Here is a 25,513-nt window from a genome sequence, read left to right as displayed (position 1 = left end):
TTGAAGCTGCTTGACAGGCTGCAGTTTTGCTAATTTCTGGCTGCAGTACCATTAAAAACTTGTTGATTGTACTTACGGAGTGTTTATTAAACTAGGTACTAGTAAGAACCAAATTCCTTGGGAGAACCGTGCTATTAAACTGACTAGTTAGCCTCCATGGGGAAATTCAGTATTTTTCTCAAGTGCTGTGTATGCGAGTAAGATGCATGTGTATGTGAATTTTCTAAAGCCTGCAAAAGATTCCTGCTAGTGGTGTGCATGAGACCAATATTTGTTGCTCCTGTAACTGATGATTTTAATACTTTCTTCCTTTCCTACAGAGTCTTTTCTTTTCCTTCTGTAGCTGCTGGGGTTCTGAAAGCTCCCATGGTGAGAGAAGGTCACTGTTGCATATAACTTGCAGGGAGGGCTTCTGCTGCCCTTGTGACTTTTTTTTTCTGGGGAAGGAACTTGTGGACTACATTAAATCTTTCACTCAGTAGTGACAGAGAGGCCCTTTAGATCTTGCATGAGTAATTAGTGGAGAAACCATTAAAAGGAGAATGAAAAACACCTACAAAACCCTGTTTTCAAATAGAACAACATTCACTTCTCCCTTATGCTCCCTGCAATCTATTTTCCCTGACCCTGCTAGCTTGAAGAACACGTGATGAAGTAAAATCTCTTTTCTTTTCTTTTCTTGAAAACAATTGAATAAATAATTTGACAAGTCAGCCTCTTGACTGTGTAAGTTCAGTTCAGCAGATGAGGAAAATGGAACTGACAATAAAATCAAATAAATTGGCTCCAAATCTTAAAATAAGCATAAAAAAATCTATAGAGTTTATAGAGTCTTTTTCTGAATTATTTACCTCACAGTAAGTATTTACACTCATTGCTAATGTTTTTAGCTCAAGGTATTTTCAGTTGTTTAAGGAGGTCTGTCTTAAGACAACTCTCACTTGCTAAAAATGTGGATTAATGAATATTTTAAGAAGCTTTTGTCATAGTATTTTAAGGGTTCTTTTTGACTTCTGCAGTGCCTTCTTCACTGTGGCTTAAAGCAGTAACTTTGTTTAATGTGGATCTTTATATGTAATATGTAGAATATAAAGCAGAGTTGAAATTGTGAAACCAAGTAAATGTATCTTAGTCCATGCTGCTCTTCCAAAAATGGTATTTCAGTGAATATACATTAATATCGTGAATTTGTTAGGATGAAAGGAAGCAGCGGACTGTGGAAAAGTCGTGTAAATTAACCTAGCTGAACTCTGTTGCCTGTGAAAGTGTCGACAATTCAGTTGCTACTAACCACAGGATCCTGCGGAGATTAGTGTACACAATTAACTGTTGGGAACGGTGTATCCATGGGAACAGCTATTGCTTTCATATTGCCTTCATGGTATGCAAATTATTTCCTACTTTCAAGAAGTTTCGCTCCTACCCTCACAGAAAGATAAGTAAACAACTCAAGAGCTGTAGTAGTATAGTTTGTGGTATTTCTGTACATATAATATTTCGTTCTTGTTATTTTTATCCCACGGAAAGAAAGACTTTGGCTTCTCTGTAGGGAAACATTCAGTCATTAGGTCTGTAGATTTAATCCTGCCTGATAACTGAACTGGGACCTCGTTGGAGCTCCTCTTAGTGTGGGGAAACCACTTGGTCTCTCCTCCCAGTAGGAAGTAGTCGGTAGTGTCGAGGCCCATGAGCAGGAGCAATTTCACATGGATAGAAATGAGTGAGTTCAGTCTTGTATTTTCAGTGCATCAGAGTATCCCCAGATACTTGAAATGTGTTAATATAAACATATTCACCTTTGACAGCCTTGATATTTTTGAAACTGGGTTGAAATGGATAACACATTTCATTTTCTGCTCAAATTCTAATCTCCACTTCTCACTTTATTTTAGGGAAACAGATAGTTAGCAGCAAAAATGAATTTAGGATCAGCGTGCTGAAGTTTCATCCTACAGAGTCAAATATTTTCATTTGCGGAGGGTTCAGCCCGGAAGTTAAAGCTTGGGATATAAGGACTTCTAAGGTAATGTAAATCTTTTTTCTCTTTCTCTTTTAAGATATTTCCCAGGTTGGATATGCTGTGCATTACTAAGCTGCTAGACGTACTGGTCTTTTGATAAAATGTTATTCTGAAGTATTTTGCATTTGTCATTGATTGTGGTGCCATTTGTCCATATGTACCTCTGTAATGGTTTTGAAGCACGTAGAGGAACATTGTACACAAAAAATACGGGTTTTTTTTGGTTTATGTAAAAATGAGTAGCATATAATTGAATTAAATAAAGCCAATATCTCACTCCTGGGTTGTGAAAAAGGCAGTTATGTACTAGGAAGCGGTACAGCGAACTTGCCCTTCAAGCTGTTAGGTGTGGGTCAGGATGAGTGTGCCTGTACCTTTTGTGTAGAAGCCTGGAGTAACTTTTGCATTCATGAAAGGGACAGAGAGGCATGTCCAGCCTCCTGAACTATGCAGAGTGGCATGCGCCCAGCTGCCCTTCAGAGCCCAGGTAAGACCAGAGCTGTACTCTTCCAGTGGAAGCATAAGGTAAGGGGACATCCTCATGCACAGAACAGCTCGAAGAGCAGCAGTGACTGTAAAGTGAGTAGTTCTTTGTTTTCCTTTGAATTTCTGTGTGGGTAGATCCTACTCATATTGTAGTTAGCCATCTGTTTGCTCTTGAGGGTGACAGAAGGGATCTGAAAAAGATAAGATGGCTTATCCAAACTCTGTCTCTGGCTTTGGTGCAGTAAGAATAATAGGTAAGAGATGTAGGCAGGTGCATTTCAGGTATGCGGGCTCTAGCAGGAGAGCTCTGAAATAGTTATGGGAGTCACTCTATTAAGGAAACACAGTATTATTGTGCAATTAACAATCTGATTCCTGTGCTGCAGTTGTTCCTTTGGATTTGTCAGTGATGTTTGAGAAAAGGCTTTAATTGTGTAGGATCTATACCGCAGGCTTCCCACACATGAATAAGTTTGTACAAGAAAAACATTACTAAGTGCTTATCAAGACTTCCAAGTCTGAGGCTAGTCTGAAGATAAATTTACTGTGATTTTCAAAGTTACAACGTCAGTGTGAAAATCTTTGTAAAAAGTCTGATGGGATTTATTTCATCCATCACATTTGTATGATGGCCAGTTTTCTTTGATAAGGATATGAAGAGATACTCAAAGCACAATTCTATGAAGTAAGATTATTCTAGTCTTAGATTGCAAAAATTGTAAGTACTTATGATAAAGAATACCTGTGTAACTTTTTTAAAAGTTATGAGATTTTCATAGTAACTGTTCCCTCCCCCCCTGCCTTGCACTGGTATACAGTACTCTGGTGTTGTCAATAAGTGATTTTGGTATACTGTCTTTAGCATGGGCAACTTAATAGAACATGAAAATACGTATTACACAAATAGGAAATAGTAGCAGTTCAAAGGGTGTTTGTTCCAGATGATCAGAGGTTACTCTGTAAATTTACTGTAGAACAAGAACATTATTTTTTTTCTGGCAGGGTGCTGGAGAAGAAAGACTTGAGAAGTCTTTTCTCCTGAACAGCAGGGTCAGTGGTTTCATACCATGCCAATGAAGTAGGGAATACAATTGTTCTCTCTTGAGATTCTCATAACAGTAGACCTTAATTGTGGGGAGGAGGTGCAGTCTGTAATTGAACACTTAGCTGTCCTTTTTAACATAGAGAAGACCATGGTGGGCTGAACTTCTGTTGATAAGTACTTCAGGAACTGAATAGGTACTGAATGGTTTGACATTCTTGGAAAGTCTTCTTAGTGAAACTGTTCCTGAAAAGCAGCAGTAGACTGAAAACGTGTCCACTAATGAACAGTGTTGCTCAATAGGGAGAATGGAAGTAGAGAAGTGTAGAACATAGTTTACATGAGGCATTGTTGCAGTGAGGAGCAGACAAATGTGTTGAGATGGAGGTTTCAGTACAAGGTGGAAAGATAAGGGGCAACGTGCAATTTTTGAGGTGTTGGTCTTTGTAAAAGGTATTGTAAGAACGTAAAGGAGCAAACCAATGCTGATAAACTAGACTTTAATAGCTCACCCATTCATATATTCTGTAATTCTGATAAAACTACCAGTGGTCTGGCTTGAGATGATCTTCTGGTATATTTAATTCTAGTAACTTTTGTGTAAACTCTGTCTGGCAAAATCCCAGAGGAAAACTGCAGTTTTCAGTACTTTACCACTGCACAGTTATAAGAAACAATAGTTATGTTTGAGATCACCTTTGCGTAGGTGGGGATGATGTATAAGCTGCATGTGTGTCTGCATGCAGAGCCAGTAGCGAACAGTTTAGGTGACAACATCTATGATTCGTTTCCAGAGGACAAACAGACACCGTAAAAGCTGTTTGTGTCTATGTAGAAGTGACACATGAACACTTAACATTTTATTAATTTGACTGTACATTCACTCTAAAACAGCCCTCATGTTTTCTACTAATTAGGAAGTATATTAGCTTTATGAGATTCAAACAGTATTTTATTGTGTCTTTATGCTTTACTACTGTGGTTTTTTGCGTCCTTGCTTACTGGTCTGGGTATGGTGCCTTTTTCAAATGGCTACAATGGGGTATTTGTCTTTCCTTGGGCCATCCCCTGTCTACTTTTAATAGTGTTGCTGAGTAGAGGGTACTCGTGATTGTTACCTTACGAATTTTTTTCTTTTTGACTGAGAGTGTTGCTGTTGCGTGCAACACTGCATGCTGTGACATCCTTTGATCCCATCTTATGATGTGATTTCTCAAAAGGCAGTGTGTTCTGCAGCCAGGATGCTATATACAGCAAAAATGCAACGAGCAGAATAATGCGTTTTTATCTCAAAGACTAACCATACACTCATTTTGCGATGCTGAAGCTCCAGCCTTGGAACCTGCCTGAAAGAGCTGTTGATCAGTGAGAAATGCACACAGCGGTTGTCTCTGTACCTGCGGGTCACTCCAGTGCTTAGAAAGATTGTGGTAACTCTATTTTGGTAAGCTGATGCTAATGAAGAGATAAGGAAAACGCCCCACCGTATTACAAGGAAATCGTTTACTTTCCAGGAGAATAAATAAGTGAATGAATGTGTATTCTGACGGGTAAAATAGGAAAAGTTTTAGGCTTGGTAAAACAAAAACCCCAGCCTGTTTCTTTTGTACAGATTCTGTACTGGGTTCTCTCTGGAAGTTTTTAGAAGCTGTTGCCTGCTTTGTTCATTAGGAAACAATTATATTCATGTAGAACTTCATCAGTTGGAAAACTAGCCAATTAAGTAGCACGTGAGGAATATTAATTTTAATAACGAGCAGTGTCTAATCACCTTAGAAATTGGAAGGCTTGGGTTTAGCCTGGTAACAGATATTGATCCATTTTTTTTTTGTTGTTGTTTTTTTGACACCCTTGCTCATTTGAGAACCATAATTTTGTATGTACTGTGATTGTCTAAAGCAGCAGTGTGGTTTAGTCTCTTACTCTGAAACACTTACAAAAGGGGGAGAGAGTTTCTATTATCCTTTGACATCCCCCCCATTTGAGGTAGCTGTAGCTCAGTAATGGGTCTAGACTGTTAGACACCTACATTTGTATTGGTTTTAAAATTTGAGGAACTGTGTGTGTATACTGAGTAAAAGTGGAAGGTTATAGCTGAGTGGCGAAAATGGGAAAAATACCGAAATCTGATTTGATTGCTTATGTCTTCTTGCAGAATGGTATGTATCACCTATGCATCATTACTGAAAATAGTGTAGTTACATTTCAAACTCTCAGCCATAGAATGGTATGTTGGTTAGGCATGAATCATCAATGTCATCAGTATCTCATGTCTGCCTCTCCCTAGTTTGGGGGATTTCAATGGATTCTTCAAGTGTTCCTGCTTTCAGCTTATATTGTTACCTTTATTCACAAGATAAAACAAGCATGCTTTCAGTCTCTTCCATCTGACACAGCTATGGCCGTATTCCAGATTGGATAGTGTCCTGGCTGATATTTTGACATTTATACTTTTCTAACAAGTGCCATTTGCTCTTTACTGAAATAGATGTCTGAGGTCTCTTGCCACTTTGTTTCAGTTCTGATGCGAACAACCTTAATATCTTTCAAGTGCTTTTATGCTAATTCATTGCAAGATTTTCCTGTTTTGCCTGTTTTTTCAAGTGTATTAACCTGCCATTCAACTTGGAATGATGTGTGGGTGAACTAATGATTCTTTTTGTTCCCATCATCATACTCCTGATAGCCTTTTCAGGCTTTGCAGCATATTTTGTCAATAGAGTGAGCACCCTAAACCAAGAGCTTGAATCTTGTTACTCATTGCACATTGAAAACTCAATATCAGCATTCACTGGTAATTCCAATTTCAGAGGTCATTCGTTGGGATGTAATCCTGTACTTTAATGGGCTATCTGCTTGCACATCTGAAATTTAACTATGTGAGGCAAAATGATAAATAGATATCGGGAAACGAAGGAATTTTTGGTGGATATACAGAGCAAAGCATCACGGGGACAGAGAATGAGTAATAACAAAAATATTGTCCAAATGCACATGCATATGCAGTGGTTGAAATGGGCTGTTTGATGCCAGTGTGCCACATTAGTGCTTTCTGGTGATGGAAAATAACATAGAATAGCTGATAGTGGTATTTATCCAAATTAGTACTTCTGAAATCTCGCTTTCATTTTGATGGGCAACTAGTTTTTAACAGGAGCATAAATTTATGAGCATAAATTACTAATATTAATTTATGTATCAAATGTGGTATAAAAAATAGATTTCTAAGTCCCAGAGAAAATGTATGAAGATAGGTTTGAGGCAGCCTTTCAGCTAAAACATTAAGAAATGTACAGTAGGCTATTGATCAGAAAGGCAGATTTAAAAAAAAGAGGAGGAATGTTGAAAGACACTTATTGCTATCCCTGTTGAGCAAATAGGCAAAATGAATTCAAATGCATCATTGGGTATTGAGCAAGATAAAGAATGAAAGAACAATATGGGAGTTAATCTTCAAGATAAAGCTAAGCAATATACTTCAGAGAAATGAATGGCTGGAACAGCTTGTTAACTGCTCAGTGAAATGTAAAGTATACAGGCATCTCAAAATTACAGGGACAAGTAATCAAAGCCTGAAAAAAAAAAAAAGGCAGTTGAATAGTATGTAGAGATTTATTACAGTGGTATTTCCTTCTGTTTGTGTTAAACCCAGTTTTGTCTCTCCGGCGAAGAGATTATTCTGGAGATCTTATATTGCTGTATAACAGATTGATTAAATTTATGAAACGTTTGGAGAATGTTTATAGAGACTTTATGAAAAGACCAGAAAACTTGGAAGTGAGCTGCTATGTTTAAAAAAAAAATAAAAAAAAATCTCTGCAGTGTTGACTTGAGGAGAGAGCATCATATTGAACAGCCCCCATGGGATCTTTGGACCTCAGAGCTGAACCTAAAAAAACCCTGTAAAATGCCCTGTAAAAAGAATTGTGCAATAACACTGAGACCTTAAAGTAGTTATGTATTTTTAGAAGTATTTCCTTTCTCTAAGCTGTGGAAGAATTTCTTACGGTGTTCAGTTGAATTACACAGTCACTCTCTCTTTTGGCTGATCTACATTAGCTTTCAGACAGGAGACAACGTATGTTCCAACCACTTATTCTACCTGAAATTTTAATATTCCTTGAAATACCAAAGAGAACAAAGTATTGGGACTTGTCTCCTTTAGCTCAGCAATGAGGACTTTATTGTCTTCACAAAAGAAAATATGACTACAACTAATTTTTTTTTCTTTTTAATTTGGATTTCTGAGCTTCCACAGTTGTAATATCAGAACAAGACTACAGCTGTAACTGTCTTGTACTGATAATACTTTCAAAGGAGATAAAGTTCCTTATATCATGAATGAATTTTCAGACTGAATTGAAAAGATTTATTTACACGTGTCAGCAAGGTTTGCATAGTGTAAAGCAGGGATGCTATTAACTGCTGAAAGGACATACAGCACTCAAGAACTTGCATCTGAATGTATTAATTTAAATTTTCTAAATGTATACTTATAATTATTTCTGAATTTTGCATATTTTACCTTTTATTTACATTCTGCTTTGATGAAACTTTTAATGTTTTGTAAGCATTCAGGAACTGGTTCTTTATCATGTGCATACAGAAATACAAGGAACTCTAAAGGTAGGGAGATCTCTAACATTTTTTGGACTCTGTTAAGAATAGAGGAATAATTTATTCAGCTGTTGGATGTACTCTGGTTTTGATGTCTTGTCTATTGATGTTCATGTGTTCTGTCTCATAAACCACTGAGGCCCACTGGAGCTTTGCCAAGAGCTATCTGTTGTGGCTGTCAGAACAGCGTGTCCTGACAAAGCACCACGCAGTAATCTGGAGTGGAAGGTGACAGGGCTGTGGCTCCGATCTTTAAGCAATACTTGAAGTTCTTAGACCTCCATAAATCCAAATCCACTGCTTACGTTAAAGAGAGGAAGGGCCTTGAGCAGTGGAGACCCAGTAGTATGACCTGACACAGCCATAGAACAGACATTGAAGGAAAGATTATTTAAAGATACAGGAGCAAGTGAAATAATGATTTAAAAAATAGCTATAAGGAGTTAAGGAAAGGTAGATTGTTTGAAGCTTACTTGATGTCACTCTATGATTTCTTTGTGGGACTTTGATAGAGCAATTAGAGAAGTTGGAGAAAGCATAGACTAACCTAAGTATTGTAAAATGAGAAAACTAACAAGAGGGGAGATCTCAAAAAAAGAAACTGACTGGGAGGAATTTAGTGAAGTGCTGCAGGAATGGCTCCAAATGAAGACAACATTTAATATTTTATTTTTGAAAAATGTTTGTTACAGAAAGTAGTGTGCTAGCACAATCAATAATAATAATAATAATAAAGACTAGAATACCATGCAGGAAAAATAGCAATGACTTATCAGAAATGGGATGAGTAGAAATGAATGCAAAGGTCCAGCTTTTGGGGCTTAAAACCGTTTTGTCAGGACATGAGAAAGATTTCAAAAAAGTTGACTCCAAAGTCATTCTGTTGGAATAATAGGAAAAATTTAAGGAAAACTTAAAATCTACATTTTACATACAATACCTCGATTTCAAAACCAGGAATTTTAAGCTATTGAACAATTTCACTAGAAAAATGGTAGAGGCAGTCATTTTGAGCTTTTAAAATTAGTCTAGAAATGCACTGCAGAATTTTTGTTATTAACAGAGGCCAAGGCAAAGTAACAGGGTTGGTTTTTTTCCTATCTTGATTTATTATTCTGGATAGAACATTGTTTAGGTACAAAATTGCAAATGTCATCTATAGCTTTATGCTTAAAAAGAAAAAATGAAAGAGATGCTCTGTATGTTGTTGAGCTATTTCTCCATACTTGAGTTTATAAAGAAATAAGGCTAAGTCATTAAAGCACAGTTAAAAATGAGTATATTTAGAGTGCAAGTGCAATGCATTTGTTTCCTTGGAAACATTCTATTGCAATTTCTTTCAGATGAGATGCAGTCATTTTAAGTAGCATGTATTTAGGAGACCTAATGAATTTGTCTCTGGATAGCATATAAATATGAAAAAAGGCTGTAGAAATTGGTGAAGCTACTTGCACTTCTGGTTTCTATAGAAACAGCCAATGCATTGTCATGTACTGGTGGTATGAGGAAGAACAATGTAATTAAAATAAGATTATTTATTCAGCGCTTTGGAAAACTAAAGTTATTCTTCTGACACTATCAGAGAAATCCTTACGGAATCTATGGACAAAAAGTTCAGAGAAATATGGTGAGGGTACAGTTGTACTTGCATAATGGCATTTGTTTTTAAATATTAGCATTCAGCGGTCCTTTCTAAGTGTGAAGGCACTTCTTATGTAGCTGTAACACATACGTGAGCAGTCCTGCTGTGTTTATTTGGAAACCGCACATGGTGGTATCGCAGATGAGAATCGTAGACCTGTCTGTGCATAAAATATCTCCGGGAGTAATTGCTCCTGGAGAGACTGAAATTGGCCAAGAACAAAACATGCCTCCTTCTGCTGCCTGAGCATTTGAATGAGAAGCTGTTGGGGAATAGTGGTTCTGTTTTCAGCCGATTTCTAGACAAATTTCAGACCCCCAACAGCAACCAGCATGCACTTAAAGAAAACGAGTATGAAAGCACAGCAAACTTCTTTATCACTCTTCCCAGCAATGGTTACACAGGCCTTTCTAACTTGCAGTTTGGGGACTTCCTGCACCAAAGGTAGCGTCTTTGTCTTTCATGGCTCTCATTGGGTTTTCACGCTGTGGAGTTGGTTGTTCTTGAATTTTTTTTTTTTTTTTTTTTTTTTTTTTTTTTTTTTTACACCTGCAACATCCTGTAGTAAGGAATTAATCAACTTAAATATGCCTTGTGTGAAGAAGCATCTCTCTCTCTCTCTGTGTTTTGAAGATGCCTTCTGCTAGTGTGGAGTCTAAATTCTTATAACGGAAGAAACCATTCATGTTCTCCGTGCTGCTTGGACTTCATTCCCAATTCTTTCAAATGCCTGTGGTAGTTTCATTTCTGGACTGAAGAGTCCTTGAGTATTGCTCCTCATAGAAAAGCCATTCTGTATCTCAATGTTCCTTGTTTGTTTTCTGTGTACAGATTTCCCTTTTGTCCTATTTGAGATGGGGAGATAACTTTAAACAAAAAATCTGATGGGAAAATATTTTTTTCTTTCTAATAAATGGTTTATGACTTCTATCACAAGATTCTTGTCCCTTCTCAAGCAATCTGAAACTGACTTTAAAAAAAAAGTGTGTACGTTGTTCATACCTAAAGTTTTATAAGTCAACACTGGATTAAGCTCAACCACTTACTCATTTTAATCAGTGTCCCTTTTCTTTTAGTTATTCTCAGGACCCCTCGATAATCCTGAGCTGTATCTGAAAAAAGATCAGTTACAAACAGGAAAAAACTTAAATAGAAAAGCAGAATAATTTTTTTCAATAACATAAAGAGAAATACACCAGTCATGTTAAAATACTTTAAAAGAACATAAAACTGTAGCATGCTTGATCTTCCTGTCTATGATATTGTCAAGTGTTTTGATTAAAACTGCCATTATAGCTTTCAGATGGAGATCAGAGACATAAATTGGATTTGTCATTTGGTTGTGGCTTTGTTGTGAACATGTAGCTAAAAAGCAAATAGGTGTCATCTGCCTCAACACCTTACCTTATATAATAGATCAAGACAAATGGCTTGCACTGCAGTAGATAAAAATGCTTCTCTTTTGTGCAAAATAAGCTTTCTTTTAAGTTGAAATGCACTTTTTATTACTAATATAGGTGTAGAACTGTTTCATGGGTGAAACTTGAATCAGTTCCCCATTGCATTAATTACCCAACATGCCAGTAGCAAGAGGCAGGTTCATGCCAAAGCACTCAATCAAAAAGGTAGGAGAAGAAGTGGAAGAGAAAAACCTGGCCATTTTACAGGTTGGCAACCATGGCACTGGCTGATAAAGGGATTTTTTCCGTGACCATCCAGATTGCCTGTAGTCCTATTAGATTTGTTTTGAGACCTTATCTCCTATGCTCAGGGCAAAGACTATAAAAGCACCTTTCTTTCTCATCGCTTGCATAAAGCTTGAGCGGATTTTAGGAAAGTGCATTGCACATTGGTTACAGGTGACCAGCACAGAGCTGGGGCGAGCAGCGGCTTTTGAATTGCTTGTGTGGAGGCTTTGAGCTTTCTTGACAAACAAAATACCAGGCATTGCGTGTGCTTTCTGCAGAGAAGTACTATATAACGTCCGTCTGAAAGACGTACCTTGAATTCCGCATCATAGCATGCTTTTCAGATCACCAGAACCGTAAGAATCTGTTTGAAACTGATTTAATTTGCCTAATTTACCTTTCTTGTCAAATGCCTGCAGCGGTGAACTCTTTATTATTTGTTGAGAAGCTTTATTATTATGTTGGATTGTGTTGACACCAGAAACGATTATACCTTCCTTTGAAATTATTTCTTTTATGTCCAGAAAACGCTTAGATTGAAGAAGTGGACTGTGGTTTTCCAATGCTTATGGGTGATAAATCTTCAAATAGAAAAAGAGCAAAAGCTGTTATTAACAAACTAAAGCCAGCAGGGTAGGGAAACTGGTGCTTTCCCTAAGCAAGTTCCTCAGGCATGTCATGAATTAATTGTCTAAGGTAGAACAAAGCAGGTTTAATTATGAGTACTTTTCTGAGCAGGGGTGTTGCAATTAGTTATTTTTGAAAGCTATCTTTATAGGGGAATTTAAATACTATGTATATCAAGTTCCCAGCTGCTATTCAAAGTGTTAATTTATTGTTCTCTGAGTCAGTTCTTACTATGTGATTTGAAGATTAAGCAGCATAGTTTTTCTGAGGTGCGTATCAAACATATAGAAGATGGTCTTTTGTATTAATTCTTATAAAGACAGTTTCCTGTTGCGGAGCTAAGATACACAGGTAATTTGGTTAGATATCCTATTAAATAACAGACAAACAAGTCTAATGATTAGCAGTGAAAAATGTTTAAATGGATAGTGGCAGTTTATGTAAGAGCCCAACAGATTTCAGCAAAAATTAAAAGTAGATTCACATTGCCAACTTCACAGTCTCTTCTTTTCCTTACTGAGAGATGTCTGTTGCTCCAAAACTGTGTTAAAAACAAGTCCCAAATGTAAACCCTAACCCCTTATCAGTGCTGGACAGGGTATATGTATGGATACATACCTATACATTTCACAAGGATTTTTTAGAAGCTGAGTATATCTGAGTTTGTTTCCTTTTTAAAATACGACAATATTTCAGAATCACTGCCTTGAGTCACCATTTGGGAATTTATTATCTTTTATCGCTCTATATTGTTCTTCTTCATTTCCTAGCAGCAAATGGCCTTTATTGCTGCCTCTCTGTCCCCGTTTCTACGCATTTGTGCTTCTCCGCTCTCTGATCTTCCCGACTCTCCGTCTGGGACTTGTCACTTCTGTGAAGGTGCCTGCTGCTAAGTAGCTGCCTCCTTCAGTCTGTCGGGGTGGTAGAGCCTTTTGTGTCCCCTCCTCTCAATTTAACTTTATTTCAGTTCTCCTGCAGTTCCTACAGGTCTCAAGTTTCCGTATGGTTTTCCATTTCTCGTTCCAGGCAGCTATTATAAATTAGGTATATATTGTGGGGTTTTTTAGGGTTGGTTTTGGTTGTTGGGTTTTTTTTCCTACAAAATAGCTTAATTTTCTACTTTACTAATGAACTATGGGCTTCCTTTTATAACTCTGTGAGGAAATAGCTATGCATGGTGATTTCTCCATAGACAAAGCAGAGGCTATAAATATGCAAATATCACTTTTGGCTTTACAAAGTTTAATTGCTTTGTATATTATGCAGATTCCTAGGCTGAAAAATCTGACTAGAGCAAGTAACGCGTTTGTATCTTCACTGTCTTAAAACTGCTGGCAGATTGCTGAAAAGTGTGCCAGTTTTTTGAGTCTGCAGGTTTGCATCTTGTTGATGTTCTTACAGGGTGTGGAGGGTGCTTGCATGACTGAGGTTCTTCGCTGAATGCAAACATCGTGTTTCTAAACTGTACGTTTCGCAGAGCTTGTGAGAATCAATGGGAGCAGCTGCTGCTGCCGTCCTTCTACACACTGAGATCACAGGAAGCAGAGCTGGAAGGGACCTCAGGAGATCATCTGGTATATCTCTACCCTAAAGCAGGATCAGCTACTTCTGATCGTTTCCAAACAGGCATAGATTTTTGAGCTTGAGGCAAGAAATCAAGAAGTTCTCATGTTGTGTTTGATATTCGAAATTATTTTTTTATTGGTTAAAGTATAAAACGGAGGTATAATCCAGTAAAATGATTAAAAAAAAAAAAAAAAGTATGTGCTTACAGTAGCCGTAAAAGCTCTAGGCCCTGAACTTAGTGGTCATGTACTGTGTTAGGGGTACAAGACGGGCACTGAAATGCCTCACGAAGTTGGGAACTGGTTCAGTATAATACTTCAAGCACTCTCTCTGCTGCTTAGTTGGTATTTCAGGTGAGGTTAGAAGAAGAACTAACCTCTGGACACCTTGTTGGAAGGGCAGGCTGCTATGTGTTTGCTATCATGGAGAGAGAGGTTTCGATATTAATAACTAGGAGTCTTCAAGTGTCCTAGTTTTAAGGATCACCATATTCAGAGAGATGGGTTGCTTTGATCTGGCCACTTGCCTTGAAGTTTCTCTTCACTGGAGGCAAATCAGAGGAAAAGAAAGCAAAGGTATTGATTTGCAAAATTCAAAGTAGACAACATAGATACAGAATTTCATGAAGAAAGGTGGAAAAAAGGAAATTCAAATTATTCATATATTCCTTAGAATAGTTCAAAATCTCTCTTACTTTTAAGATCCAACTCACAGGCTGTTAAAATATTCAGAATCCTGTAGCTGAGGACGCATTTCTGCATGAATCCAACCCACTTTGGTATAAGTCCTGAAAGAGGATCTAGATTTGGGAACTCTGGTGTGTTTGATTTGGGAAGAAGATCTGGGAACTTTAGTATTTCCTTTTACATCACAAACTTCTTTAGAGATTATTCATATGCATTAATTACATGTTGGAAACTAGTGGATGAGACACATTATTTACTCTTGAGCCCGGACCTGCTTTGAAGTACTGATGATTCTTTCTTTCCCTGCTGCCCTGTGCTTTCAGCAGAGTGGCAGAAAAAAACCCTTCTGTTTCAGCAGAAGCAGCAGAGACCGCCTCTTGCCAGGATGGTCAGTAGGCAGATGAGGTGGGAGGTGTAGGATTGAATCCCTGGAGACAAAGGCAGGATCCTGGCTGTGTCCTTAAAGCACTGAACTGTTTGATGGCAATGCTCCTGTCACCTCCGTCCCTCACTCTCTGGCAGCACTTTAAAAGAGCAAACTCTGCTTGGGGTTCTTCATTTGGGAGAGAGTGTCAGAATGAGTCCTTAATGGGATTGAGGTGTCTTCTGCAGGGGGAATGGGGCACCCTTCTGCTGTGTGTGTCCGCGTTGGCTTCATAGGCGGTTTCTGACTGAGCGTGCAAGCTTCACTCCCTTGCTGTACGGTCCTGACAGCGGGGTCTCACCGCTTGCAAATTAAGCAATGACACACGCAGCGTGGGACTGGGAGAGCCTTGAATCATGAAATTTACTCATCTCCAGTCATAAACAGTGATTTATAATTAAGTTGAGAATGATCAACAAGAATATTCACTTCCTGCCATGTCCTTTTCATACCTTTAAGTCCCAAATTCCCACTAACCTAATTACTTTCCTTTCCCTGGCTCTATAACTAGCTGAAGATTTGAGAACAAAAAGACCAAAAACTTACACTTCCAAAGTTTTCTGGAAGGAGGAAGGAGATCCTCAGAGTGCTCTGAGTTCATAAAATAGAAGGGAGTTTGTGTAGACCCAACTCCACAACATTGTGTTGTCTAAAGGTCTTTTCGGATCTAATTCAATGGGAATTTGTAACAGAGTCTTATGTATATATAAATAGAATATATAAACTCTACAAATTGATGCTTTCTTTTAAGTCACTTGTTTTTCCTGTGTGGACTCTTTACATATATTAACAAGCTGTTTAATACATTAGTACTTCAACATTTAAAAATTAGTTACCTTTTCACATTTTAAAATAATATATAATTTGTTGGAGGTAGTTATTAACACAAAGAGAAAACATAGGTTATTGTGTTCTTCTAACCTGTCAAAAAATAACAAGCTTTTTTGTCTATTAGGTGGTAAGAGTGTACAAGGCTGCAGTACAACAGACACTGGATATACTTTTTCTCCCTGAAGGAAGAGAATTTCTTACAAGCACAGATGCAGTAAGCCGGGACTCAGCTGATCGTACCATTATTGCATGGGACTTCCAAAGTGCTGCAAAAATCTCCAATCAGATTTTTCATGTAAGATTAATACCTAGTATTGTTTGGGTCATGATTTAGTATTTCATGCTTGTCAATGTTGTAAAAAAAAAAAAAAAAAAAAAACAAAAACAACAACAAAAAACCAACAAAAAAAACCACAAACAACAAAAAAAACCCAAACAAAACCAAACAAACCCCACAAAATAAAACCCAAAACTTTTGATTTTCTCTAAGATCATTGTGTGATGTATAAAATGCTCTCAATGTAAGGTGAAGGCTGGCTTTATTATTATATTTTAAAAGCGCTTACTTAGTCTTAAAAAATGACCTTGAAGACTGATAGGTCTCCTTATGTTAAAAATATTTACATTTCGGTGCTCATTCACTGACATCTGAGCTGTAGGCCACTGCAGTGCCATTCTAGCTTGCCGGTGGTGCATGGCAGTAGTTGCTATAGTGCTACATTTCTTTTCTCACACTTTTTCATCAGCTGCAATGAGGACTATTGACAAATTGAGTTTAATATTTGCATAGTAATAGCAACCTGGTACATGCATATAGATATTTAGTACAGCATAATCACAGAGGCAAAATTTACTTTTATCAGTGCAGGTGCAGTATTTCTCTCAGTAATCTATCCAGGCAAGATATTTAATGGACTAAATTGTCTAGAAAGGCTGACAGCTTCAAAGGAGATTACCAAGGAAGTTAATAGATAATTCCAACTCCCTGGGTGTTTTTTGAAAACCCAAGTCTAATATCCTATGTAATATAATATGATTGGATTGTATATAGATGCTTTTTGGCTGAAATGAACAGTTCCCTACCGACAAGGACATGTACTTGATGATCTCATGGGATTGTTTCATGTTTAATTTCCAGAGTTATGTCTTTGTCCAATATTGGATCTATCCACATCTTGGATAGGCAATAGGAGAAAAAAAAAAAAAAGACAAAAGCTGTGGATATATAAAGTACAGACCAGTCAGGTTCAGTATCAAGCAGTAAAAAACAAACAACTTTTTTCTCATTATGCATTGTGAAACAAACAAACAAAACCTCACAGCCTACCTTCTCACGACTTATAGTATTTCTGAAATGGACTGTTTTCCCCCTTTTCTGAATTATGAATAAACAAAACTTGGTGGTGATTTTGGAAACTCTGCTTCACTTTTCGGAATTTCGCCTCTGAACCCTTCAAGGTGGGAGAGAACCCCTGAGGTCTCCAAACAGATTAGATCCCAGCAGGACCTGATCTATTGTTTGTCTGCATTAGCGAATCATAGAATCGTTATGGTTGGGAGAGACCTTTAAGATCATCAAGCACAACCAGTAACATAGTACTGCCAAGTTACTACTAAACCGTGTTCCTCAGCACTATGTCTACCATCATTTAAATGCCTCCAGGGATGGTGACTCAACCACTTCCCTGGGCAGCCTGTTCCAACGTTTGATAACCCTTTCAGTGAAGAAATTTTTCCTAATATCCAATCCTAGTGCAACATGAGGCTGTTTCCTCCTGTCTTGTCTCTCCTTACTTGGGAAAAGAGACCAACCCCCACCTCACTACAATCTCCTTGCAGGTAGTTGTAGAGAGCAATAAGGTCTCCCCTCAGCCTCCTTTTCTCCAGGCTAAAAAACCCCAGTTCACTCAGCTGGTCATCATGAGGCTTGTGCTCCAGACCCCTCACCAGCTTCATTGCTCTCCTCTGCACTTGTTCCAGCACCTCAATGTCCCTCCTGTAGTGAGGGGCCCAAAACTGAACACAGTATTCAAGGTATGGCCTCACCACGGCCAAGTACAGGGGGATGGTCACTTCCTTGGTCCTGCTATTTCTGATACACACCAGGATGCTACTGGCTGCCTTGGACACCTGGGCACACTGCTGGCTTATATTCAGGAAAGGACCCTCAGGTCCTTTTCTGCCAGGCAGTTTTCTGGCCACTTTTCCCCAGGCCTGTAACGCTACATGGGGTGTTGTGACCCAAATGCAGGACCTGGCGCTTGGTCTTGTTGAACCAAAAGAAAATTTAAGAGCTCCAGAATAACCCGTTACTACAGTATACCCAGCATAACAGCACAGTGCTTCTGCGGATAGCATTGCGCTTTCTGATCCCTTGCTGTTAGACCTAGTTTCTCCCCGTAAGCATGCAGTGCTCTGCCGCGGGGCACACTGCCGAACCCTGTTTTGGTTTCTGTGCCCCATACCTTACAATACCCAGAACTTCCTTCCCAGTTCATCGTTTCCAAACCACGTAACAAAACCAGACTGATGTTCTTCCCACTCCACCACATAGCCCATGGTGTCCAGTGGTCACTGACAGCCTGGTAACCCTCACATGCAGACACATCCTACAGCCGAAGCTCTCTTAATTTGTATTCCTGGCATCAAAATTCAGCACTGTGTCTTTGGGTTAGGCTGAAACTAAAAAGCATTTGTACCTGATGGGAAGCTTGCAAAAGCATTTGATTTCTGATGCTGTCACTGTGCCGAGTTTTGAAAGTAATCTTAATTCAGTCTTAAATAGGAACACTAGTGTAAAGCCGAGTGTTAACTTTTGCAGATATTTATATAGCCAGCAGCAGTCTACATGGCAAATCCCTGTCATAAGTAACTTCCGACATAGTAGGCTAATAACGATCCCCCCCTCCCTTTTTTTTTCTTTTTTATACAAGTCAGGAGGGGAAAGGTAACCATTTAAATGGGGTGATTTCTATTCCTGTCAGTGTGGCGAGACCTGAGAGAACGGAGGATTTGAGAAGTGTACAAGTAGCACGGAAGTCATAGTATGGCTATGGAGGAAGGGATATGGGAAAAGAGGATTCACTTTCACATTCAAACTTCAGTTTTCCTTGGGCAGGAAGAAGATGATTGAGTACCATCAGGTAGTAGTCACCTTTCTGGAGTTGTTTTGCAGTATGACCATGGTTCAGAGGTAGATGGGATTTTGGTCAGTATCTAGGAAATCAGGATAGAGATTTGATTTGATATTTGTATTGGTGCAAGTCTTTCAGTACATCGTAATAAGTATCTTTATATAATGTATACTATAGAGATGACTTATGTATACCTTGCCTTTTATGGTCGTTCAAATATGTCAAAACATAAGCCGATTTATTTGAACAAATATTTTGTTTCGTACAACAAAACTTTCTTTAAAATTGTTTTCAGGAGCGTTACACTTGCCCAAGTCTGACTCTGCACCCAAAAGAGTCTGTGTTTGTTGCTCAGACGAACGGGAACTACATGGCTTTGTTTTCTGCCCAGCGACCTTACCGAATCAACAAAAAGAAAAGATACGAAGGACACAAGGTATTCTTCTTCACCGGGAAGCTAGTATCCAAGTCTAGAAGGAAGATAGACAGCAAAGTACCTGTGCTTTTTAATATGTAATAGTGTTTGATTATAAATTAGTGACAGACGTTAAGTGGCTTCATTTGCTTTCCTGTGTGCCAGTCTATTTTGAATCACATGCACTCTGAAGAAAATAGTTATTAGAAGACTTTATGAATACTTAATAGCTTGATTAAATAAGTTTGTTATAGCTGTGTCTTGATAAACACCTGGAGAAGTCCTTAGTGTATATTTATTTAAAGATACATTTTTTTTTTTGTACCATGTTCTTTTTCGGTATATCACAATGAAGTTTTCTAATCAGCATCAGGAGTTACACTGTTATTGATTTTCACAGGTGGAAGGATTTGCAGTGGGCTGTGAATTTTCTCCAGATGGAACACTTTTGGTGACAGGAAGTTCAGATGGCAAAGTGTTTTTCTACAACTATCATACTGCTAGGATTATTCGCACTTTGTCTGCACATAAAGAAGCTTGTGTGAGTGCAATATTTCACCCAGTCTTGCCATCACTCCTTGCAACATGTGATTGGGCTGGAGAAATCAAGATCTGGCAATAACAAGCAGAGTTACTTTTCGGGATGTCTGCTGTTAGTCTGTCAAAGGCATAGGGAATAAACCATGGTATGCAATGTGAAATTTTGTTGTGTTGTAAGCAGGAGAGACTGTTGTCTTTTCTTCTATGACGTTTAAGTGTATGCTTTCGTAATGCAGTTACGATGGTCTTGTGGTTAGCTGCTGAGCAAAGAAGGTCTTACTCTCTCCCTCGGCCCTGGTGACAAATTTCTGCCCCTTTTGTGTCAATCTTCTGGTGCTCATCTAGCCCCACCCTGGGTTTCGTAGCTAAACTTGCAGAAAAATATTGCTCGTTTTATGTAGCTTTTCATTGCAGCTTTCTTAAACCCGCTTTTCACTAGTTTAGCTCCCTGACCTGGTCACTGAAGGGTTAGACAGGCAATAGTGTAGTTCAAGGCACAACGGCTTCTACACGCAAGAAGGGGGAGGATCGCAGGGCAGGTGGGACTGCTGCTTTTGGAAATGGGTAGCTGTTACCAGCTAAGCTTATTGCAAAATGCCTTCTGAGAGTTCCAGGGAAAGGTGTGCCTTGAAGCTAATTTTTAAGTCAGTAAATTTGTGTTCTTGATGTTTCAATGCTTAAACTTGGGTTTTAAACCTGCCTTTATGACATATGTACATAAACAAAGCAAAACTACGTGTAAATATTTTTAATGAAAAAATAAACTTTTTTTTTTTGTACATGGTGTCTGTATTTCACTGTTTTACTCCTGTTATTCTTGATGAGTTAGTACTCAAGACTATAATGGAATTGATGTTTGGGGGGAAACCAATTAATATGCTACCCTAATTTATTGTGAACACACATGCGTTTCTCCATACCTCTTGAAGTCACTTATACACAGAAAATTGTCATCATGTTATTCAGTGCAGGGGATATTCTTTGACATTCAGACAGGACCTGGGCTGTTCTTAAGCAAACAGAAAATTAATTAGGCCATAAGTGTGTATTTACATATGTATAGATTTCTTGTAAATGTGTGTTAAATTTGCACTTGTATTGTTTGATTCTAGAAATTGTTATCCGTTTTATCGTGTGTGTGTGTATACATATATGTATGACTGAAAAAAATATGTCTATGCATCCCATAATCCATATGTATTCCCAGCCTTGACTCCATATATGTGCAGCCTTGCAGTGGGTGCTATAAGCTTGGCTTGTGCTTGGTCTGATTAGTATTTAAAGGTATTATAACACTCAGAGGATAATTGTGTTGAGTAAATTGCCTCTGTCATGGAATCCAGAACGTATAACAGCAACTTGTGCATGGAACATCTTTTTATTCTTGTGGTTTTTTTCTTATTGGCACAAATACAAGGGTTTTTTTCTCCATTTTTCACATACTCAGTTAAAACAGCTTTTTCAGAGAAAAATTTTCAGAACAGTCTTGCAAACGGCAGATTTTAATTAAGTAATGAGCAAAATGTACTCCATTGGTTTGTAGTCTGCATTCCTTATAGCTTGTAGTAAGAAATAAGGCTGTACCAAGACCGCCGATCCACAGTTATATTGTTTGAAGTAGTCCGGACCAAGATATTGTGGCTGCGTTGTTTTAATCGTCTTAATCACAGTTATGATGGGTTTTAACACAGGGCATTAAGCTTTAGCGAGCCATGCAACATAGTGGGAGTAACTTTTTTTTTTTTCTTAATTCCTTGCTTCCATGTTCAGCACTTAGCTGTTTGACAGCAGCCTGAGTTTGGCACTTCTCTTGACTGTCCCTCTAGCATACAAGCCAGCAGGACCCTTTAAATGGCAACCGGTTCAGTGATTTGATGAGTTACTCTTAATTCAAGCTGTGGGCTCTTCATAAATGTCAGGAGGAGTTCAGCTGAAAGTGAAGTAGTAGTTGCCTACCGTTGGGCAGGCGAATCACAGCTGCGTGGCATTTTCTGAGAGAGTGGCTCTGCGTCCTTCCCTCCAGGTATTTTAGTTCAAAATGTGCTATCACCCCATTAAAACTTCTGGCAACCAGTAGTGTCTGTATGAAGCATGGGCAGCCCTGTAGCCGTGCGATGCATCCTGTTACCTCCACAACATATTACGTGCCTGTTATTTTATTACAGAGAGTGTTTAGAAAAGCCTCTGAAATAAAGGTGAGCTGACGGTAGAAACGCCTTATGGGATGAGGCTCCAGCCTACGTGGTGGCTGCTCTATAGCTGAATGAGCTCTCGGCACGTTCAGCCCCAGCTGAGAGCGTCTCTGGATAGAGTGAAAGATCCGAGAGCACAGCCTTCAGGAATCATTGGACATATTGTCTAGGAAAGTAACAGCATTTTGTAATCCTACCCGTGTTGTTGCTGAGGTTTTACTTATGTCCTGAGGCATGGTTCTGCTGTCTGACATTTATCCCTCCTGAAAGGATCTTGCAAGTATAAATTTTAGACTATTTATAGGGAGGGAGGGAAAAGCTGTGCTTTGATTACAGGTAGTAGAGAACAATAAAAGAACCTCGATACTGTATAATCTTAAAGAATATTAAAATTGGAATTGCATTTGTGTCAGATTTCCAAGATGGCTGCAGTTTTAATTACTTATGAGATCCAGCCAAAGGTTTTATAATGCAATGAAATTATGTTCGCAGCATTATCTTGTTAAAATCTCTTTCTAATATAAAACTGATTAAGACACAGACTGAAACTTAATAATTGGAAATATTTTAGCATAGTGGTGTCAATTAAGTTTTCATTATGATTCAAAGACAAATTCTTCCTTGTAATCTTATGTAATGAACTGTAATCAAAAAATATCCACATTGCTCCATCATTCTGCAATTACCAAATACTGTTTGGGCTGCAAACAAGAATTATTATGGTCAGAGGAAGCTTTTAGAATGTAATGAATTGTTGGTTAATTAATTTTATTCATAAAATTGTAATCTAGAAATGTTTGAGTCTTGCTTTAGGAGCAGTTCTTCTAGCTTTATGTAGAGCTCTCTAGGGCATTGTATGTTTAAGCCAAGGCAGAGATCTTCAACATTTTGAAATGGTCTCGGCTGTGTAGATAAACAAGCCAGATTCACTTTAATCTATTTTGTACTGTACCAAGAAGTAATAATGCCAATCTCTACCACTTTATTATTTGCTACTGGGCCGTTATTAATTTGGGGTGTCAGAGGATGTAAGCTATTCAACTGTCTTTATCTCAAAAACCTGCTAATTACCAGACAGTTATTAGAATCATTGTGTTCTCTCAGCTGAAATAGTGTTGGTGAGTCACTCTGTGTTTCAACTATAGGCCTAATCACAAAAATAAGCTACGGCATTACAACGGGATGACTCTTTCTGTAGGGGACAGGCAAATGTAAATCTACAAGACTATGGCAGAACAGAACAAAACAGGAAGATCAAAAACTTAGGGGATCCCAAATGGCCCTGATAATAGGGGTTTGGACTGCATTCAACTGAAACTGTTTGCTCTTGAGCTAACCTTCCTCTTGTTCTCTTAATGCCAGCTCCTCCTAGCCACTGCTCGCATCCTCACCATTTAATTTTCAGATTTTCTGTCCTTGTTTCAGCGCCTTGTCTTCTGCATTTAAACGTATAGCAGTCTATATGCTTAACGCTACATTCATCTTCTCTTCACTAAATTTCGTTTTGCTGTGCTCTGACTTGTGACTCTCAGGCTTTCATTCCAGCTGTCATTAGAAAGGTAGCCAGAAATCCTGGAGCACTTTGCACTCCCTTCTTGCCTTTCTCTGTTTTCCAGTTTTAATAAGGCTTATTACTTTTGGACATCCTCCCCTCTTTCTTGGCCTCTCTTCCATCTGCTTCTCTTTCTACCTTTGATTACTGCTTTACTGTCTTGCAGATCCTTTCTATCAGAGCCTCTTCTACGAGGTACCTACATCAGGGTTTTAGTTTGTCAGGAGTGAGTTTTTTTGGAAAAAAATAATAATAACAAAAAAAAAAATCTCCCCGTTATTGCCACTTACAATGCTTTGGTTCACAGAGTGCACTTCTTTCAAATGAACCTAAATGAGAAGGTGCTCCAAGTCCATATTTAATGTGTCCCAGCTGGTGGGACTAGACTGGAGATAGTTCAGAGTATGCCCTACCCCCTAAACGCATGTAGGTTAGATGCTGCATTTTCAGAAGTGAGGCAAACTCTGCAAATTTACTCTTGTTGGGCCTTACTACTTGTTGATGTAAATGTAGCCTTAGGAGTTTCAAAGAGTCTTTGGCACTTTCCCCTTTCTTTGATAGATCTCTCACCTGTCTCTTCATGACTCACCACTCTGCACAGAGTGGTCAAAGGTCTGATGTTTTCACACTTCAAAGAGTGGAAGTGCAGGAAATCAAATTAAATTTATGAAAGGAAAAGAAAGACGTTTTAGAAGTGCTTGATCTCCAGTGGTAGTAAGACAAGCTGGCCCCTGTCTGGAGCTTGATGAATTCTGCCACGTGTGTGGAACAGCTCTGAGTTGGGACACAGCCGCCTAGTCTGTAATGGGAATGGTGGGTCTCTGATGGGAGTAGGGCTCCCAATGAACTTATTCACCTGCCTTTCCCAGTCCCTGGATATCCTTCTACACAAGCTTATTTAGAAGGCTACCAGAAAGGACCTAGGTACTGCACAAAAATAATGAAGCTTCATCCAGATGTAATTTTCACTATGTTTTCAGCATTTTGGATAAGTGCCTCTTCAAATCAATCTAAAAACTCTTGCAGGAACTCTTTGGTGAAGGTTGAAGTTCAGCAAGGTTGAAAATGTCTGAAGTTACACTCCAGACACCTTCAGCTAGATCTATTTGTCCCCAGTTTCCATCAGCGGGGCCACTAAACTCATGTAATGTTTTTAGTTCTGAGCAAGATTTATACTAACAAATTGTTTGAAGTGTGTCCTTGGAAGAGCAATTTATGTAACAACTTGTGCATAAGTGTACCATCCCTGGTACAGACCTGGTTACCTTGAGAAAGCAATTTTCTTGTGTGCAGGTTGTTACCACTCTCTTATAAGCAAGCAGCAGAGAGTTGCCTCAGAATTTCATTTAGATCTATCTTCACCCGTGAACTATGTTATTTTTTGTGTTTTACTGCATGACCACCTCCTTTGTTACCGTCCCTACATTAAGTGATATAAGTACATTCCAGAACCTTTCTACCTCACGGTGCGTAGGAATTGATTTAAGTTGAATATTAGGTAAAGATTATCATACCACGTAAAGCAAATGAGTTCTTTTGATTCCTTTCTTTTCCTTGCGGTGTTTCTCCTTGCTAAGGTAAGCTCTTCTTGTTTCCAAACAGAATTTCTTACAAGTAAAGATAAAAGATCCATTAGCCCCAGCCAGCCTGGGTGGTTCATTCGCACATCTTTGCTATTTGTTTTAATACATACAATTACTTAAAATGCAGTACCCATTTCAAATCATGTACTGCTTTTAGTACAAAAAATGAAAACGCTTTTATGCCATTCATATGAAAGATGCGGTCTGAGAACTGTAGACGTGACACGGGCTAATTTTTTTTTGTTGCAACCTAAAACAGATAATATTTTGACCGGATATGTGGCCTCTGGATCTGGGCAAAAGCAGTGAAGTGAAATCTTAATCATATCCAAAAACTCATCTACAGATCTTTACTTTTCTCAAACATCAAACATGAGAGATTTAAAAAAGAAAAAAAATTCCTACGAGATTGTAATACTGGTGAGGGGAAAAGGCACGGGGTTCCTTCTACTGGTACAAAGGAAGTAA

At 38.4% G+C, this 25,513-nt stretch overlaps 1 protein-coding gene across 1 annotated transcript in view; it reads left to right on the top strand.

Annotated features, from left to right (window-relative positions):
- The window catches only part of WDR25 (WD repeat domain 25), a 66,317-nt gene extending 46,239 nt beyond the window's left edge, over positions 1–20,078 (top strand). The window contains exons 4-7 of the mRNA XM_082484768.1: positions 1,893–2,023; positions 15,754–15,924; positions 19,059–19,199; positions 19,579–20,078. Of these exons, the coding sequence (XP_082340894.1) occupies positions 1,893–2,023; positions 15,754–15,924; positions 19,059–19,199; positions 19,579–19,800 (665 nt within the window). The 3' untranslated portion in view covers positions 19,801–20,078. The remainder of the gene's footprint in view (positions 1–1,892; positions 2,024–15,753; positions 15,925–19,058; positions 19,200–19,578) is intronic.
- The last annotated feature ends 5,435 nt before the right edge of the window (positions 20,079–25,513 follow it).

The sequence above is a fragment of the Vanellus vanellus genome, assembly GCF_965231255.1.
Source record: "Vanellus vanellus genome assembly, chromosome: 6".
Classification (NCBI taxonomy): domain Eukaryota; kingdom Metazoa; phylum Chordata; class Aves; order Charadriiformes; family Charadriidae; genus Vanellus; species Vanellus vanellus.
Note: the sequence above shows the minus strand (reverse complement) of the source record. Positions and strands in the feature narration are given on the sequence as shown.